Source organism: Polypterus senegalus, chromosome 2 (genome assembly GCF_016835505.1).
Source record: "Polypterus senegalus isolate Bchr_013 chromosome 2, ASM1683550v1, whole genome shotgun sequence".
NCBI lineage: Eukaryota > Metazoa > Chordata > Cladistia > Polypteriformes > Polypteridae > Polypterus > Polypterus senegalus.
In genome coordinates this window covers 28,069,415-28,090,396 of record NC_053155.1, presented here as the reverse complement: position 1 = coordinate 28,090,396, position 20,982 = coordinate 28,069,415, and the positions used below count along the sequence as shown (strand labels likewise).

Here is a 20,982-nt window from a genome sequence, read left to right as displayed (position 1 = left end):
ACTATAACCGAGGCTCATTATCTTTGGAAATTTCCCAGGTAAAGCCGAGTAACACAGCTAATTTAGTAAATTAGCATCACAGTTCTAACAAAGTCCCTCTGAAGAGTTGAGCATTGAACAAGGAGTGAGTGCTAAAATGAGGCCTATAGTAGAGCTGCAAAGGAAGCTAATGCCACAGCAAAGAGCTGTTCAAACCAGAGTCCCTTTGCTCTGATTTCTTCTAAGCCCCTAAATGCCAGGGAGGAATAACGGAATGGCAAAAAAATGGTCAGTAGAGGAGCAAATGGCAAAAAAAAAGAAGCATGGCCAAAAGGCAGGCAACAGTCAGGAAACCAGAGAGTCAAACCAAACTGAAGGTTTAAGCCATAATGTAAATCAGGATCAAGGCAAATCAATTTTGCAAGATCAAGTCAAAATAATATTGCAGAAGTCTTACTCTAACTTGGTTTTGGTTTAACCCGTAGGTACTGTGTGAGAGTAATGTGAATAGTTATTTGTGATTGAATGTTGATCCAAACTCCGGACACTGTGAGCTGGGTGCTGCCATCTTATACAGAGAGAGGCAACTGGCATTATCATGTCAGGTTACCAGCAATGGTAATTAAGATGGCTGCACCAGCGACAGGAGCACACAAAATCACGTTTACCCCGCGAAGAAAACAGAAGCCGTGCTCACGTCAGAACAAAAAACAAATAACACATGACCAAACTTTGCAAATCATTCTTAAGTAAGCAAAATCCTGATTTAAGTAAAATTAAACACAGAATCATAACTTACAGCAACACTATTATAGTCCCCTCAGTTGACTGCAGCACTAATGACTGCTGAACCTGGGAGTACAAAGTGTACATTCTTGTCAGGTCTAATTGAAAACAACTAGCAAGGAAGTGGGAAAAAACAACAAACAGAAAACAAAATGAGAGGCCCTGCGCAGACAGAATGCACTCGTCAGCATTATACAGGCGACACCTCGGCTTGAAATGCCAGGCTCAGCGTTTTCAAACTAACAGAACTGGTTTGACAAGATTAGACCATATTAATATACTTATATATATATATATATATATATATATATATATATATATATATATATATATATATACGAGGTGTGGCAGAAAAGTAATGAGACTGGCAACACTGCAAGCGATCTGGCAACACTGCAAGCGATCTGGCAACGCTGCGCTGTTGTCCTTGATAGAGCACGTGTATCAGTACCCTCCCATAGCTCAGTGCGAGTTTCAACTCCTTCCGTTAACTACGTGATTTTTGTGACTGCTATTAGCGAAGTTGTGTTTTGGTTGTGCGTCACGCAAAATGGAACAGCGGAATTTGGAGCAACGTTGTGCCATTAAATTTTGTGTTACGCTTGGAGAATCAGCAAGTGTGACGTTTGAAAAGTTAGAACAGGCCTATGGGGAACATTCTTTATCCCGAGCTCAAGTTTTTCGCTGGCACAAATCATTTTTGGAAGGCAGAAAACACGTTGAAGATGAACACCGTTCAGGGAGGACTTCAACTTCGAAAACCAATGAAAACATCGAACGTGTGAACACTCTTGTGAGATCAGACCATTGGTTAACATCAAGAATGTTGAGTGAACAATTAAATTTGAACAGATTTACCGTTCATCAAATTTTGACTGAACATTTGCACATGCGAAAGGTCTGTGCCAAAATGGTGCCAAAAAACCTCACAATTGAGCAGAAGGACAATCGAAAAAACGCATTCCTGTGGTTCCCCAGCCCCCTTATTCAGCTGACCTCAGTCCGTGTGACTTTTTCCTTTTTCCTAAACTGAAAAATGTCCTCAAAGGACGTCATTTCGGGACTTTAGAAAACATCCAAAAGAGTGTAGCGGACACGCTCAAGACCATACCGGTTGAAGACTTCCAGCGCTGCTACCAACAGTGGGAACAACGTCTCCATCGGTGTGTAGCTGCCCAAGGGAACTACTTTGAAGGGGATAACATTGATGTTTGAAAAAAATAAAAACTTTGGTAAATAAAAAATCAGTCTCATTACTTTTCTGCCACACCTCGTATATATATATATATTTGAAATAAAAACATTTGAAAATGGCCCTGCTATTTTGTTCTGGGTGCCCCCCTGAGTCCCTAATCAGAAGAGAAAAATAAATTCATAATGATCTCTTTGCGGCTCCAAATGTTATGTGAGGAAGGATGAAAAAGTCCAGATGACTCTTCCTATGGGTCAGAGTCAGAGAGTCCCCACTGAATATAACTGACTTGTAGTGCAAGCTACAAAATACAAGGCTGCCGGTTTTGTTTTCTGTCTCCATTGTCCCAGAGGCACAGGACACCTGTGTGTTTTTGTGGGCAGTTTCACAGTAGATCTGTGCATCCGTCAGTACAGTTCAGTTTATTTCTCTTCATATTTGTACTTACACTTTTGTATTTGATGATATACTCCAGTATTGGTGCTCCTCCGTCATCTTGCTTAATAATGCTGAGTCTGAACGACTTGCCCGTTAATGTCTGGCCATGTACTGATGGTGGGCTGGGTTCTCCTAACAGAGAAATGAGAAAAAAACAGGAAAAATAATATGGCTTGCCATCTTAATGATATCACTCAATTGATGAAATATAATTCATCCACTTTGACAGTGATCAGTATTTAATTTATAATAGCTTTATTTGCATATTTTTTCTTTGCATTTCCTCACTCTCTTAGGGTATTTAATTTTGAGGATTTTCAGCATTACTCTGGTTTTCTGCTTTGACCACTTTTTGACATTTTAGATTGCCATTTTAAAAGTGTTATCGGACTCCTTTGAGACACTGAAACCAAAGTCTTCCTTTGCCCAAAGTCAAAAGCAGACTTCACTTTACACACACATTGAAAAAATTCCTATATATTTGAAGATTTTTTTTTTTTTAATTATTAATTTTATTACAATCCATACAAAGCAATCAAGTTTTTACAAAAAGAAGAACTGAGTTAAGAACAGATCGATCCCCACCCCTGAGAGAGAGAGCAAGCCAAACGGCCTAAAATTTAAGGCTTGTAACCATACCTAAATTAATAAATTCTCTGTGCTTTATGAACTTATTTTAAAATATTACTTATTAGATCCTGCCATGTTTTGAAAAAAGTCTGTACGGATCCTCTAACTGAGTATTTGATTTTTTCCAATTTCAAATAATATAACACATCAGTTTCCCACTGACTTAAAAGAGGAGAGTTTGGGTTCTTCCAGTTTATCAGAATAAGTCTGTGTGCCAACAGTGTAGTGAATGCAATCACAATTTGTTTGTCCTTCTCCACTTTAAGCCCCTCTGGAAGAACCCCAAACACAGCTGTTAATGGGTTAGGAGGGATTGCGAGTCCAAGGCTGTCTGAGAGGTAATTAAAAATTTTTGTCCAGAATAATGTTAATTTGGTGCAGGCCCAGAACATGTGACCTAGTGAGGCTGGGACTTGGTTGCAACGTTCGCAGGTTGGATCATGTCCTGGAAACATTTTGGAGAGTTTTAGTCGAGACAGATGTGCTCGATATATAATTTTGAGTTGTATAATTGTATGCTTTGCGCATATGGAGCTCGAGTGAATTCTCTGCATTGCTACTTTCTACTCCTTTTCTGATATATTAATTGAAAGATCTTTTTCCCAGTGTCCTCTTGGATCTTTGAAAGGAAGGGATTGTAAAATGATTTTATATATTGTAGAGATGGAGTCTAAGTCCTTGAGATTGAGCGATATTTTTTTCAGCCTCCTTACACATCCCCGTAATATTTTATAATATATTACTGTCAAAACGTTCTGTCTCGACTAAAACTCTCCAAAATGTTTCCAGGGCATGATCCAACCTGCGAACGTTGCAACCAAGCCCCAGCCTCACTAGGTCACATGTTCTGGGCCTGCTCCAAATTAACATTATTCTGGACAAAAATTTTTAATTACCTCTCAGACAGTCTTGGACTCACAATCCCTCCTAACCCATTAACAGCTGTGTTTGGGGTTCTTCCAGAGGGTCTTAAAGTGGAGAAAGACAAACAAATTGTGATTGCATTCACTACACTGTTGGCACGCAGACTTATTCTGATAAACTGGAAGAACCCAAACTCTCCTCTTTTAAGTCAATGGGAAACTGATGTGTTATATTATTTAAAATTGGAAAAAATCAAATACTCAGTTAGAGGATCTGTGCAGACTTTTTTCAAAACATGGCAGGATCTAATCAGTAATATTTTGAAATGATTTTATAAAGCACAGAGAATTTGTTGATTTAGGTATTTTTAAAAGCCTTAAATTTTACACCGTTTGGCTTGCTCTCTCTCTCAAGGGTGGGGATCGATCTGTTCTTAGCATAATTCTTTTTTTTTTTTTTTTTGTAAAAACTTGATTGCTATGTATTGATTGTAATAAAATTAATAAATAAATTTAAAAAAAAAAAAGAAAAAAATCCACCACCCTAAGTCTGAAAATATCATTTTAATATAAAGTTTGATGATAAATAGAGATAAATGACTGTGTATCAATATTATCAATTAGTTATGATGAGAAACAAAGACATATGACATTGGAGAAATGCTGCGCAACTGGATGTGATCCTGATATCCTTTTCCTTTCATCTCAGTATACAAGAAAGTCGAGGGGAGCGGATGTTTTTATTTTTTTTACTTTTTAGTTCTGGAGTATCGAGTGTTGCTTGATGAGGGCAAATACAAATTTAAATGATTTTAGCAGAAGGCTGTAACACAGGGGTCTCCAACTCCAGTCCTGGTGGGCCACAGTGGCTGCAGGTTTTCATTCTAACCATCTTCTTATTTAATTAATGAGCCATTTTTGCTGCTGATTAACTCATTTTGCCTTTGTTTGAATCGACGTGACTCAGACCCCTTAGCTGTTTCTATTTCCCTAATGAGCAGCCAAACAATAATGAGACACAAAACAAGCCGCCACGTGACCAGCTAAGCTGAAAGTAAAGAAAGGTGAAGGTCTCGGTCATGTTGGTCTGCTCAGGTCACCAAAACATCTTGACGGTGGTCTTAGAAAAAAAGAGAAAGTCAACAGAATGAGAGCAGCAACAAGTCCTGATATTCAATAACGACATTAATGAACAGAAAGAACTGGCTTCTCATTAACAAACTGGTTGGAGTGAAATTGGCTGGAGTTTGAAATCCCAGTTTAGCTGATCATCTGTTGGCTCGTTTTACATCTCATTTCTTTTGTCTGCCATTTCATGAAGAAACAAATCAATTCAGAGGGCAGAATCCTTAAAAACAGGGCTGTTCAAATGAAAACTGGTCACTGATTAGGAGAAGGGTTAGAATGAAAACCTGCAGCCACTGTGGCCCACCAGGCCCGGAGTTCGACACCCCTGCTGTAACATAAGAAAATGTCATCGGAAAGCTGAAAGATAGCAGGTTCATTTTAACAGAAAAATGGAATTGGGAAGAACTGGAAATAAATAATGAAATGAAGAATGAATAAATGAAAATATGATGTTGTGGTTATTGAGACACTGTAATGTGTTCCTTGCAGTCACCGTCACTGATGTTCTCTTCTCCCAATCCAACAGGGTAGGGAACAACTTTTTTTTTCAGGGGTAATTTTTGCTCCAAATCACTCAAATCCAAAAGCAATTTATAAATACAGGGGGTCCTCAGGTTACAAAGTCTCGACATACAACGTTTCGAGTTTACAACGCTCCCTCCCATAAAAACTTTTAAAAAATTGAGACGTGATAAGAAATAAAGGTATTTTTTTTTACACTCATTTTTTCTGTTACTACAGTACAGTGTACAGTAAAATATATTTATGTCCTTATCCTTTTTCTGTGGCTTAGTTGTGTTTTTATGTTCTAGATTATGAGTTTGCAAATGTGTTAGGATGAGTACGTGACTTAGGCTAGGGTGTGTTTCGACTTACAACAAAATTCGGGTTACACCACTGTTGTAGGAACGGAACTGTGTCATAACCCGAGGACCCCCTGTAAATAGTAGCATTTTGACAATATATATATATATATATATATATATATATAATGAATTACTATACTATACTATATTATATACTAATAAAAGGCAAAGCCCTCACTCACTCACTCACTCACTCACTCACTCACTCACTCATCACTAATTCTCCAACTTCCCGTGTGGGTGGAAGGCTGAAATTTGGCAGGTTCATTCCTTACAGCTTCCTTACAAAAGTTGGGCAGGTTTTATATCGAAATTCTACGCGTAATGGTCATAACTGGAAGCTGTTTTTCTCCATTTACTGTAATGGAGATGAGCTTGAACGCCGTGGGGCGGAGTTTGTGTGACATCATCACGCCTCCCACGTAATCACGCAGTACATAGAAAACCAGGAAGACCCAAAAGCGCTGAAGAAAACATGCATTATATAATTGAGAAGGCAGCTAAACAATAAGAAGCGGCGAAAGTGACATATACAACCATATTCATGAGTTCTGCTACTTGAAACAAAGCACGATGTAAACCTACACTTTAAATTAAGTTCATAGACAGGCTGCGCTGGCGTTTGTAATTTAGTGCCTGCCCATATAAGGCCGTCCGTCAGCGGCAATCCAATAGCAAACTGCCACTAAATATTCACGGGTGAAGGACTGTGCTTATGGAGAGGAAGATGAGATGGTCAGGGTGGTGTTTGACACAAACTCAGCGAAACTGCGAGAGAAAGTTTTAAGTGCCAGGACTAAGGTAACATTAAATACAGCCATGGACATAGCAGAGATGGCACCAGCACAGCTGGGAACCTTGATGCATGTACACCGAAGGCTCACGTGAACTGACGCAGTGCACAGATAAAAGCAACAGTTCCAAAGAGCTGAACAAAACCGAATTACACAATTGAAAAGGCAGCAAAAATATGAAGCGCCTGATACATACAAGCATATTCATAAATCCAGCTACTGCGGAAACAAAGCACACGTGGAAAAAGTCAATGTCCCGCTAAAGGAAGACAGTGTAAAAAACCCGTGCATGCAGTGTGTCAGGTCTCAGATAAAGAAGAAGACGAGCTGTTTATTGATGCAGTAAGAAACGAATCGATGAATGAAACCTGTCATCTTTACAACGATTGACAAACACGGAATGTAACTTGAACACAACACATCCTACAAATACGAACCTGATTGAAAGAAATAATGATAATCAAATCCTTGATGACAGCAACACTCAGTAACACTCACAAAACAAATACTGTATATTGACAGTCATGTTACGTTATTTTTAAAATGTTCCCTTTTCTTTTCTAGCTTTTTAACACACTACTTCTCGCTGCGATATGCGGGTATATATATATGTATATATATATATATATATCCCATCTACATACTCGAATAATGGATACTTTATTCGCCCTCAATGATTGTTTTGGTAAAGCCATACTCAGTGTATTCATTAGATGAACGGTAAAAAGTAAGAGCGAGGGAGGATGACTTATTGAGGCATGCAGGCTGTAGTGCGCCAACTCTATCTGAATTGCGATCACATTTGAAAAATATATCTTTTCAAGTTCTATTTAGTCCATATGTGTCAAACTCAAGGGCAGGGCCACATCCGCCCGGCGTAATTATATCCGCCCGCGAGATCATTTTATATACTGTATTATTGTTATTAAGCCCGGTATATGAAGCGCTGGTAACACAATAAACTACAGATCCCATAATGCAGCGCTTCAGCTGCCTTGCCAACACTTACCACGTTAATCAAGTCTAGCTTATGATGCTGCAAGTTATTGCGAAGCTAGCTCACACGATGCTGAAGAGAAAAGTTGATTCTGAAAATAGAGCCTTTAAAAACCGATGGGAGGCTGAGTATATGTTTACTGAACCCGTGTGTCTCATTTGTGGAGCTAATGTGGCTGTAATTACAGAATTTAATCTAAGACGGCACTATGAGACAAAACATCAGGGAGTTCTGTGTTGTGGAGATTCTCAGGATGGATTGCAGGTGCTCATCAGTGAGGCTGAAAGACCTGAATGCAATGCAGAAGATACAGAAAGCAGAAGAATTAAATAAGAATCTGACACTTCAGCGGACGCTTTACCGTGCACAATCACAAAGTGATTTCAAGTGAAGTTGCTTTTATGGGAGACACAAATGCACCAGTGCAACTTTCCCTGTTGCCAAGTAATGTTAAACCAAGTCGTCACTACGGTGTTCCCAAATACGCACTTTGCTGATAAACTGAGCGCACTGAGTTTGCACGGCGCTTTGGTGACTTTGAAGAACAAAAAAAGTCCGTCTACATGAGGCTCGAACCTTGTGCATGTTTGGTAGCACATATCTGTGTGAGAAGCTCTTCTCAGTGATAAAGACTAACAAAACAGCACACAGGAGTCGCCTCACTGATGAGCACCTGCAATCCATCCTGAGAATCTCCACAACACAGAACCTCACACCAAACAGAAACGAACTTGTGCCAAAAAAGATGCCAGGCGTCCAGCTCTAAAATGACATATGAGCAAAGACAACTGAATGATTTGATTTGTTATTGCTGAAAGGAACACATTTTATTTATATTTCCAGGTTTTGTTATGCAGCATGTTCATATTTGAATTTGTATAATTTTGACAGGATATATTTTTATGGAGAGCAAAATCTTTTGGGATATTTAAAATCTAAGTTTATTTTTATATAAATTTACATAAGAGTAAAGAAATTTGAATGTTTGTTCTTTTAACGTTTACTTTATTTCTAACTTGTATAATTTAGACAGGATATATTTTTATGGAGAGCAAAATATTATAAGTTGTTTAAGGTTTGAGTTGATTTATTCAGGAATAATATTCCTGTCTGTTTTTACCATTCCTACCAAAGATATTTCTGTCGACTAAATAAAAATTCCTTCTATTTAAAATTTAAATAGAACTTGAACAGAAATGATAGTTCATAATATCCACGCAGACTTGCACGTAAGAGCGGGAGTTATCCGTTTTAACAAGCAGCGTATTGCACTGATACGAAATAGCTGTGTGTGTATATATGTAGATATGTATGTATATGTATAAATATGTTTATATATGTGTGTGTATGTATGTATGTGTGTATGTATATGTATGTGTATATATATAGATATATATATGTGTATGTATATATGTGTATATGTATAGATATGTATATATATATATGTTTATGTGTGTGTGTGTAAATAAATAAATATATATATATGTATATATATATATGACAACAACACTCATCACTCACAACAGTGACAAAACAATTACATTGACAATCATGTTACGTTATTTTCAAAATGTTTCCTTTTCTTTTCATTGCTTCTTTAACACACTACTTCTCAAGAAGCTGGTATTTTGCTAGTATATATATATATATATACGGGGGGGACCCAAAAATAACCGGAAATCTTTTTAAAACATGTTTAATTTAATTTTCTGTACAAACTACAATTAGTCTCCTTCAAAGTACTCTCCATTGGTGAAAATACACTTATCTAACTGTTTGTTCCTTTGTTCGAAACATTTTTGAAATTCGTCTGAAGTAATGCCCATTAATGCTCTGGTCGTTTCTTGTTTTACCTCTTCGCCTTCCTTTCAAGTCTTTTTTCCACCGAGGGAACAAAAAGAAATCACACGGAGCTAAATCTGGTGAGTGGGGTGGGTGGTTCAGGATTGTCATACCGTTTCAATAACAATAGTTTCTGCAACACTTTTTTCAAGAAGAAAACAAAATTTCACTGCCGAGCGTTGCTCACTTATAATCGGCCATCGTAAAAACGACGCTTGCACAAAACTACTTTTACAAAATTCACTGAACACAAGCACAACCTTCCAGACTGATGGCACTTGTCAGACTGACTTGTGAGGAGTGTAACTAGATCGCCCTAGCGGCCCAACCACATACTACAAGTACCAACCTAACAACAACAAAATTCCGGTTATTTTTGGGTCCCCCCTCGTATATATATATATATATACTAGCAAAATACCCGCACTTCGCATCGGCGAGTACTGCAGAAAAATTTTTATTAAGAAGAAAATTAAACCTTTTTAAACTGAGGGAAAATATACCAATAATTATTTGTTAAGGATCTCTTTGTATACCACATTGTGAGTTCGGCCCTCCGGTTGTAATATGACCAAGCTGTGTGCTGAGCTTACTCTTGAGCATGCAACGTACAGTTGGCCATGTGAACAGTAATCTTGTCTCAAATCTCACAGCTTGGATTGCTGCTGTCATAATCGGTTTGAGTTTCATGGTTTGTTTCAATTACGACGGTATTTGTAGGAGTTGTGTTGAAGAGACATTCAGCATCTTTCAAGCGTTGTAAGCACACAACCGGTTTCATCGATAACTTCACATCCAGCTTTTGAGAGTTTAAACATTCATAAATAGTGTCTGCTACTGAAATCGTCAACTGTGAATCTAAGATGTTTAAGAGGCATTGGCGGTTGTCGAAAGGTGTAAAATATTTAGCCATTTCAGTACACTTGAAAGCGACAACCGAACAATTCAGCGGCAGCCATCAACTCACATGCAGATCTATAGGTGAAGGGCTTAAGCATTTCACTCTTGTAGTGCTCCTGTGTAGTATAATTATCTCCTGTACCGTTATCAGTCCACACCTTGAACCTGTCCAAGTCATTGAATACATAACACACAATGTTCCTCCGGATATCAAGAGTGAGCCTGCTATGGCTGTGCAATATGTAACAAAGAGAATGGAAAAGGTAGGTGCCATCTCCGGAATGGAAACCACTCGGTAAGTGACAGTTCTTTGATCGATGGTGATCACCTCGATAGACATGTTAATGGGGGTACGGTTGGAATGATAAAGGAAATGGGTACCTGAACAATGTAAATTAAGTCTGAAATACTAACACAATAACTATAATCGTAATAAATGAACAATAAAACAATGTAGAAGCCATGGAATAAATAAAAAAGGCTGTAGTTATCAGCAGGGAGACGTGAATCCCGTGGCGAAGCAAGGAAGGGAATGTGGAGACTGGAGCGACGGACGGCCTTAAATAGGCAGGCAGTCAACAACGTGTGAGGCATTGGGATGGGGGACCCAACGCCGCCTCACACGGTGACCGAGCTGCAAGCTATGGACGTATATATGTACGTAGGTAGAATTCAGTTACCGTTGGGAACCCGCATACCAAATTTCTTGAAGATGGGCCCATAAGTAACAAAGACCGTTGAAAAGTTCAATATGGCGCCGACAGTGGCATCATACCACCGAAATAAGTACCAAATTTCAGCCTTCTGCCTACATGGGAAGTTGGAGAATTAGTGACGTGGGAAACTTCAATATGGCGTCCGACAGTGGCGTCATACCACCGAAATAAGTACGTACATTGTTTTTGGTTAGCGCAGGGAAGCCGCCTACCAAATTTTGTGAAGATGGGGCCATGAATAAGAAAGTTCAACATGGCGGACGTTGTTGACCGTTATGACCGTAACGCGTAGAATTTCGAAATGAAACCTGCTTAATTGTTGTAAATAAGCTGTAAGGAATGAGCCTGCCAAATTTCAGCCTTCTACCTACACGGGAAGTTTGAGAATTAGTGACGTTGGAAAGTTCAATATGGCGGCCGACAGTGGCGTCATACCACCGAAATAAGTATGTACATCGGTTTTGGTTAGCGCAGGGAAGCCGCCTACCAAATTTTGTGAAGATGGGGCCATGAATAAGAAAGTTCAACATGGCGGACATTGTTGACCGTTATCGACCGTTATGACCGTTACGTGTAGAATTTCGAAATGAAACCTGACCAACTTTTGTAAGGAAGCTGTAAGGAATGAGCCTGCCAAATTTCAGCTTTCTACCTACATGGAAAGTTGGAGAATTAGTGATGAGTCAGTGAGTGAGTGAGATTAGTGATGAGTCAGTGAGTGAGTGAGGGCTTTGCCTGTTATTAGTATATATATAGTGCCTTATCGCAACAATAAAAATGACATATGTAGTGTTGCTAATACCAGAAAAAAAGTATAAATTATTTATAATTTGTTTCTTTATAAAAAAACTGCCAAAACATCACAAATACATATACAAATTAAGCAGTATATTGATTCAGTTTCCTTTATTTAAAGAAATGTCAAAAGTGTATTGATCCAGTCAAAAGAACACAGTTTGGGAGTTGAGCAGTAACAAACCTTAGGTGAGAATGAATACTTTATTTATTTATTTTGGGTTATGATTGTGTTCACCTTCAGTATTAAATGCAATTTCAAATTAAAAGAATATTGGACAGCTAGGGTCAAATCACTAATTCAGCAGTTCTGCCTCCAGATATTTCTAACACAGCTCTGCTCCAAAGACATCTCCTTTGGCACGTGCCATTAACGCTATACCGTCACACAGGTTTCTTCTTAAGATTCACTGCTCCTACTATTTATGATGCAAAAACGTTGAAAGTGTGACATTTTACTTACGAACTGGGAGGGTCTGGAAATGTTCTGTTTTGCTGTATTCTCCACGCCCTTTGCCATTGACAGCTGCAACTCTCACATCGTACGTCATGTTTGGCTCCAAGTTACTTAAAGAAACCATTGCTGAAAAAAAAAAAAAATCAGATAAATTAATTGCTTTTAAATGCAGAAAATTACTATATCTGCCAGCAGAAGAAAAAAGCCATGTTTCACTGAGAAAATACACAAAAGCAAATTAACTGTTATGTCAGTGCAAGACGTAGATGTATTCAAAAAATACATTTAATAATACAATAATATTTAGAAATACTGTTCCTATTATAATTTATTGGTTTATGCATATATATTTTATGTTATAGCTGGTGGTATTTTGCAGGTTGCTCTAAAGCTGTTGAGGGCGTGGCTACATGTGCTTAGGGTGTGGCTAAAAGCACATGACATCACACCAGACATTGGACATAAAACCACAAGTTCAATTTTTTAGTGTATAAAGTTTGCTTAACAACATAGGAAAGACTCAAGAAAGAGAAAATGCTTGTGTAATAACTTGGCTACTTCCCCCTTTTTTGATTGTTGGTTTCAGAATGTCACTTCATTTTATCCAAGATTACTATCATTTTGTATTTTGGTTTGCCATCTTGTTACCAGTTTCCAGTGCTGTCGCCGATCATGAGACAGGATATTGCATTGTCATGATATCATGTCTATTTCCTTATGAAAGATGGCTTGGCATCCAAGATTTTAGATACTAATAAAATCAAACCTACTTGACGTTCTTGCTTCAAGCTGCAGTCAGGACTTTTTGGGTTTTGATTTTTTTTTTTATGACCTTTTGCTTTTCGCAACTGGCGTCTGTATGAACTCCTGGCAAAGACATTTAGCCTGCATTTAATCACAATTACTGTGTTAAGCCCAATCTTCTCATTCTTGTATCTCTCAATCTTTCTAAAATTATTATTATTCTTTTATTATTAGGCCTTCTGAATGTGCCCATCATAGAGCAAAACTATCAGAATCTCTTCTCTTGTTAATTGACAATACATTGTTTTGTTGGTTAGGCTGAAATCAAACAAATCACCAGGACCAGATAATATTTATCCTCGTGTTCTTAAGGAGGCTAGTGAGTACAGATATAAACCCTTGACTCATATTTTTAGGAAGTCACTGCGCACTGGTGAGATTCCGAAGGACTGGAAAATGGCAAATATCATCCCATTATATAAAAAGGGTGACAGGGCAGATCCAAGCAACTATAGGCCAGTAAACTTAACATGCATCACAGGAAAATTAATGGAAGGAATTATTAAGGATGAGATTGAGCAACACATGACAAGGACAGGAGTTCTTCTGAACAGTCAGCATGGGTTCAGAAGAGGGAGGTCGTGTTTTACTAACAGGCTGGAATTCTATGAGGAGGCAACAAAAGGATACGATCAAAGTGGAGCTTATGATATTATTTATCTGGACTTTCAGAAAGCATTTGATAAGGTGCTACATGAGAGGTTGGGCATCAAATTAAAAGAAGTGGGAGTTCAGGGTGATGTTTTTAGATGGGTGCAGAATTGGCTCAGACACAGGAAGGAGAGGGTGATGGTGAGAGGAACCTCATCAAAATTGGCCGATGTTTAGAGTGGTGACCAGCAGGGGTCAGTGCTGATAATTTTAATATATATATAAATGATTTGGATAGAAATATAAGTGACACACTGGATAAGTTTGATAATGATACCAAGATTGGTGGATTGGCAGATAATCTCGAATCTATTGAGTCATCACAGAGGGATTTGGACAGCATACAGGCTTGGTCAGATTTGTGGCAGATGAAATTTAATGTCAGTAAATGTAAAGAATTACACATAGGAAGTAAGAATGTGAGGTTTGAATACACAATGGGCGGTCGGAAAATCGAGAGTACACCTTATGAGAAGGATTTAGGAGTCGTAGTGGACTCTAAGATATCAACTTCCCGACAGTGTTCAGAAGCCATTAAGAAGGCTAACACAATATCAGGTTATATAGCACGATCTGTGGAGTACAAGTCCAAGGAGGTTCTGCTCAACCTTTATAACACACTGGTGAGGCCTCATCTTGAGTACTGTGTGCAGATCTGATCTCCAGGCTACAAAAAGGACATAACAGCACTAGAAAAGGTCCAGAGAAGAGCAACTAGGCTGATTCCAGGGCTATAGGGGATGAGTTATGAGGAAAGATTAAAAGAGCTGAGACTTTACAGTTTGAGCAAAAGAAGATTAAGAGGAGACATGATTGAGGTGTTTAAAATTATGAAGGGAATTAGTACAGTGGATCGAGATGGTGACTTTAAAATGAGTTCATCAAGAACACGGGGGACACAGTTGGAAACTTGTGAACAGTAAATTTTGCACAAACATTAGGAAGTTTTTCTTTACACAATGAACCAGAGTCACTTGGAATAAGCAACTAAGTAGTTTGGCAGACAGTAAGACGTGAGGGACTTTCAAAACTTGACTTGATGTTATTTTGGAAGAATTAAGTGGATAGGCCTGGCGAGCTTTGTTGGGCTGAATGGCCTGTTCTCATCTAGATTGTTCTAATGCTTGCCTACTTTTAGTTCATGGTGTTCACCTTTGTCTGTTTAACTTTTATGTTGTGGGCTTCCTGAACTGATCACTCACCACACCACATACACTGCTGATTACTTTTCATCATATCCGCTACAGAGCATACTAATAATATAACATTCTCAAATACACTTAATCTAATTCAGAGTTCTAGAGGCTGCTGCATATACCAAAAAAAAAAAAGAGAAACCCGATCCTGGACATGGTGCTAGCAGGATGGACATGTCCGCAGAATGCAGTTCCACTCTGTTGCATTAATTTCAATTAGATGACTCTTCTGTAGTAGACCAGTAGTCCCCAATTTATCATGGAGTGGGCCAGCTAGTTACGAGTAGAAAATCAGCGGATCTGAAGGCCAGTCATGGGGACCACTGTGACTACAGGTGTTCATTTCACCCACCTTGTGTCTTTATTAAGAAAACTGTCATTTTGAAGTTTATACTAGATATTTCTGTGGCATTCCAGCAATGACAAACCGGTCATCTCCACCGGATGTAAACATATAATATGCAGCACTGCAAAAAAGGATGTACCCTGATTGTTTTATTTTTCAAGACAATTCCTAAACAATCACTTGACCAATTGATAAATTACATTTCAAACACATCAAATTGTACTTTGTCATTATTTATTTAACATAAATAAGCCAACATGCAGAAGCCATCGGTGGACAAAGTAAACACGCTTCATAATTCAGCAGCTTCTTCTGTAGAACCCACTTTTGAAGGCAATGAGATGGCACTTACTGCTTGAAGTAATTGTTTTCTGTAAGAGTTTATACATCTCTTTTAATTTATTGGAAGACTTGTGGTCCCCTGTTCTTTACAACCCTGAAGAAAGCACATCTTCCAAAGATCCCTCCACAGTATCTCAGAGGGGTTGACATCTTGACTTTTATTCTTTTCTGTTTCAGTCATTTATTCACTTTGTAGGTTTGCTGTTGCAATTCATTGTATCATTGATGGCATCACATTTTCTTCTAGAATATTCTAGTACAGGGGTGCCGAACTCCAGTACTGGAGGGCCGCAGTGACTGCAGGTTTTCATTCTAACCCGTTTCTTAATTAGTGACCTGCTTTTTCTGCTAATTAACTTCTTTAGAATTCATTTTATTTGATTTGCTCTTGAAGACTCAGACCCCTCAATTGTTTCTTTTTCCTTACTTAGCAGCCACACAATAATGAGATACAAAATGAGCCAAAACAGGACAAGCAAACAGTGACCATCATACCATATCTGAAAATAAAGAAAGGTGAAGGTCTCAGGAATGCTGATCTGCTCTTAGAAAAGAGAAAATCCACAATTTCGGAAATGTCTGCTATTACACAATGAGAGCAGCAACAAGCCATGGAATTAAAGAACGGGTTTAATTAACGACAAGACTCGGTGCCTAATTAAGCAACTGGTTGGAGTGAAATTGGTTGGTTTATACAGCCCTGACTTAGTTGGTCTTCTTTTGGCTCCCTCACTTCTCATTTCATTTCTGTTTGGGTGAAATTCAAGGAAAGAAATGAAGCAATTCAGAGGAACGATGAAGAAATTCATGGAAATATTTCTTAAAAACCAAGACAATTAAAATTAATTCAAAAGAAGTTAATTAACAGCAAAAACAGGTCACTAATTAAGAAAAGGGTTAGAATGAAAACCAGCAGGCACTGCGGCCCTCCAGGACTGGAGTTGGGCACCCCCGTTCTAGTACGAGTATAGTAGATATGATATCAACTCTGATATAACCAATATAATTCACAACTCTGGTAGTGAATAAAAAAAAAAATTTCGTCCTTCTCAGTAGGAATATAGCCAAAATATCCCAACGATCCACAAAGTGGACATGCTTTCTATCTATCTCTCCTTTCGCTCCTCCAGGTGAGTTTTGCCCGCAGCTCCACCTTGAGAATTCAGAGTCGGGACTCAGTGGCCTAAACGTTTGGTATCATGGCATCGGTCATCTGGAGGAATTCTGGTTCAGGTGGAAACTGAGGCAGTCCTCCCATGGCAGCACTCTCTGGCGGCACTCAAAGAACCCTGTCAGGGCTGCACTTCTGGACTCCAACTCCCATGCTACCCTGCGGGTATCTTAACTTGTTCAGCCTGGAGGAACAATGACGCCTACTGTGAGGGGGAATGAACTGCTCCTGTCCGTGCATCATGAATCTCTCCCTGCTGGGATGAAAACAGCAAGGCATTCTGACCGGGTCTTGTCTCCACTCCCACCTTCCTTCTACTATGACCTCCTGTCTGAGCAAGAAATCCTCTTCCATCCTGACAGGGATGCCTGTCTTTCGTCCATGACACTCACTATATATATATATATATATATATATATATATATATATATATATATATATATATATATATATATATATATATAATGGGCTCACCTAAGGTATGTGGTTCCACCCTGGGATGACAGGGAGGCAATGTCGCTAACAGTCTTGTCTCCTTTTTCCATCACAGCCTTGAGGGCGACAAAGCTAAAGATGCCCGACCCCTTCCGGTCCACACAGTGTAAAAGGGACCTGATATTGCTAGCGGGAGAGTGTGTGTGTCTGTCTCTCTACAGATCAAGCACTCTAACAAAAAAATTGACCCTACTATACAAGTATAGTGCCATTGAGCATGTGTTTTGTTTAAATGTTTTGACTTTTGTTGGAATTCAACAGGATTTTGCTCAGTTGGCACCTCAAACGTTCAAAATTTGCCCTGCCTAATCAAATGCCCCACTACTATATATGTATATGTGTATGCTAGCTGTGTTGGCAAAAAGCAACCCGAAGTCTCCCTAGCAGTTTTACTATTTACGTGAATTTGGAGAGGCCTCAGCTAACTCTTAAGAATTACCCAGTACAGAGGACATTTGCCCACCTGTGCTTGCTGCCCCACTGACACTGGCAATATTATATCTTAGCCATATCACTGGCATATGAGTCCTATTAACCTTTGTCTTGAGAAAATACCTCCAGATAGACAATGTTTTTAGTGAAAACTTCAAACCTTGCCCTGCATTGGCTTCATTTCAATGTTGTGTGTCTACATCCACGTGATTAGCATGACGTTGTTGTTGCGCGGTGGCATTTGCTGCACACAGGTCTTTCATAGTGAGAAGTGCGCCATCTAGTGGCTGTGTATGAGCAAGAGCAGACTGTTCCATACACCCATAGGTCTTTCATTTATATATGTCTAATATATATATTTATATATTGTATAATATATATTGTCACACATGTGCAAGTAGGAGGATGCTGAGTGGACCAAGTGGAGGTAATTACCCACCAGGCCTGGGGGTGGTGGGGTGCATTAATCCTACTTCTGTTATCTCTACAGGCCAGATATGGGAAAACCTACAAGACGCACCATCAATGACACCACTTCTGGTTACGACATCACGAATGATGTCACTTCCAGTTCTGGCCCCACGGACAATGTCAGTTCAGTTCAGGTTTTGGCCTTTAAAGCCGTCATCATTTCAACATCCTGTCAGTTCAGTTCAGGACTCAAAACAATGCACGTGTGTGCTTTCAAAACCCTTTTGCAGCCAGGGACAATATATGGGTGGCTGCCCCAAACCTTTTTGTGTGTGTCGTGGCTGTTCATTTCACAATATATATATATACACATACATATATATAAATATATATACACACACACAAACACACATATATATGTATATTGTAATGGATTGTCGGGGATCGTGCCCTGCCGGGAAGCCTGAAAGAACAGGGAACTGAGAGAAGGGCAATTCATTCCCCGGGACATGAGAGGGCAGCCCCCTCTGGATTGCATCGGGGCCACAGGTTTGGGGCTTTGAAGCTCAAACTTGTTGGGGTCCGTGGCCACCGCCAGGGGACACCTGGACAGCTGTGGAAGTAAGATCTGCAGCACTTTTGCCACAACCGGAAGTGCTGCCAGAAGAGGAGCGGGATTGTATGCAGCACCTCTGCCACACCTGGAAGTGCTACTGGAAGTTAATCGAGAGGCACCTGGAGCACTACCAGGTGCAGTATAAAGGAGGTAGATGAGCCGGAGTTGGGTGGAAGGTGGACAAAGCGTGCCGAGAGGAGTGGAGGCGGCAGAAGAGAAGTAAAAAGGACTGAGTTAGTGTGCTGATTTATGCATTGTATTGTGTAAATAAGGGAGAGGAGAATAAACGTGTGTGTTTTGGACATTGTGTGACCTCGGTGTCTGTCTGTAGCTGGGCTGATGTTCTACTATATACATATGCATATGCTGCATAGTTTATTGTCAAATAATGCAAAGAGTACGTGACACGTGTTTCACTCTTATTTGGGCTCATCAGGTGTACACACTCCACTGCTCCCCTTGCGGGGTTCGAACCTCGGATGTCAGCGTTACAGACGAACTCCCTTTACGCTGCGCCACAGCGTGTAGTTCTTTTATTCGACAGCCTGTAGTTTGGAGTGGCTCTATTCAATAAGGGTGCGCACAAAAAAGCGAGCTTCAAAAGGGCGACCTCAATTGAGCGGCGGCGAATAAAGGCCCGCGTAAATAAAGGCGAGCTTCAAAAGGACGACCTCAATTGAGCGCGGTGAATAAAGGCGCTCGTAGATAATTTGATACATTGCCTTTATCTAATACATTTTCTGTAATAATTTTGTTGCCTTTGCCTTTATTCGCTGTGCCCAATTGAGGTCGCTCTTTTGAAGCTCGCCTTTATTTACGCGCCCTTATTGGAGGATACCGATTGGAGTAATTACATTCATAGCATCCGTAGTCTGGGTCCCGACCTGATTGTATGGGTGGATACCTACCAGGTAAGGCATGTGGTTGGTCTACAGGCGGTCAAATAAACAAACTACACTGCGTGGCGCATCGTAAAGGGACCTCATCTCTGACGCTGACGTCCGAGGTTCGATCCCCGCAAAGGGACCAGTGGAGTGTGTACGTCTGATGAGTCCAAATAAGGGCGAAACACGTGTCACGTACTCTTTGCATTATTTGACAGTAAACTATGCAACATTTCATGATCTGCTTCTTGCAAATGAAAGAGGGCCCTGTGGTGGATGTTTGCAGAATGGCAGACCAACCACATGCATTACCTGGTAGGTAACCACCCATACAATCAGGTCAAGACTCAGACTACGAATGCAATGAATATATATATATATATATATATATATATATATATATATATATATATATATATAGTGATGCATGGCTGGCCGTTCATCCTGGCCAATACCCCCACACCGCTAGCTGGAGGCCTCCCTGCAGTATGGAGGTGCCCCGAAGACCAGCAGGGCATCATGGACTTTGGAGTCTTTATGCACAGCCCTGGTGGATACCATGGGGGCAGCTAGGAGACGCTACAGGGAGGAACAACGAGTATTTGCCTTACACACCGGAAGTACGTCTGAGTCACATGGACAAGGGGAATGACGTGCTTCCGGGGTGAAGAAAAGGACTTTTTATCTGACCCGGAAGCGATAGGAGATTACATGGACTGGGGATTGGACCACTTCCGGGTCAGGGATTATGAAAGGATTGTGGGATCTCCCAGACAATGAGCTGAGCTGGGTGGAAGGGTGGCAACGCATCAGGGAGTGGTGGATTGAGTATTGATTGTGTATTGTGTTAATGTAATGAGTATTGTGGAGAGAAGGGTGCTTGTGCACTATATTTGTCCAAATAAAGAAGATTATTGGACTTTTACCTGGTGTCTGGCATCTTGGACAAGGGTTCAAGGTAGTGATAGCAGACCCAATCTGTCACAATATAATTATAGTACTGAAGTATTTCAGTAAAAAGCTTTATAAACATACATTCATTTTACTGTCATAAACAGACTTTTGTTTTGATTGTTTAGTGTTTTTTTTTTTTCTTGTCCTCTACAATTTTGTGACGCTTATTTTAGGGGTGTTAGAAGACATTTGTTCACATTTGTTTTGGAACTTAATTGCATTTTTCATATGGGTACCAATATTCTGAGAGTTATTTAGTGATGGATTGCATTTTTAATGATTTTGAAAATAAATAGT

General features: G+C 39.6%; 1 protein-coding gene across 3 annotated transcripts in view; it reads right to left on the bottom strand.

Moving 5' to 3' along the window:
- The window catches only part of LOC120522832 (neural cell adhesion molecule 2-like), a 1,092,848-nt gene that overhangs the window by 187,349 nt on the left and 884,517 nt on the right, over positions 1 to 20,982 (bottom strand). For all 3 annotated transcript variants that reach the window (XM_039743520.1, XM_039743521.1, XM_039743522.1), the window contains exons 13-14: positions 12,390 to 12,509; positions 2,406 to 2,527 (exon numbers count right to left, since the gene is read on the bottom strand). In XM_039743520.1, the coding sequence (XP_039599454.1) occupies positions 2,406 to 2,527; positions 12,390 to 12,509 (242 nt within the window). The remainder of the gene's footprint in view (positions 1 to 2,405; positions 2,528 to 12,389; positions 12,510 to 20,982) is intronic.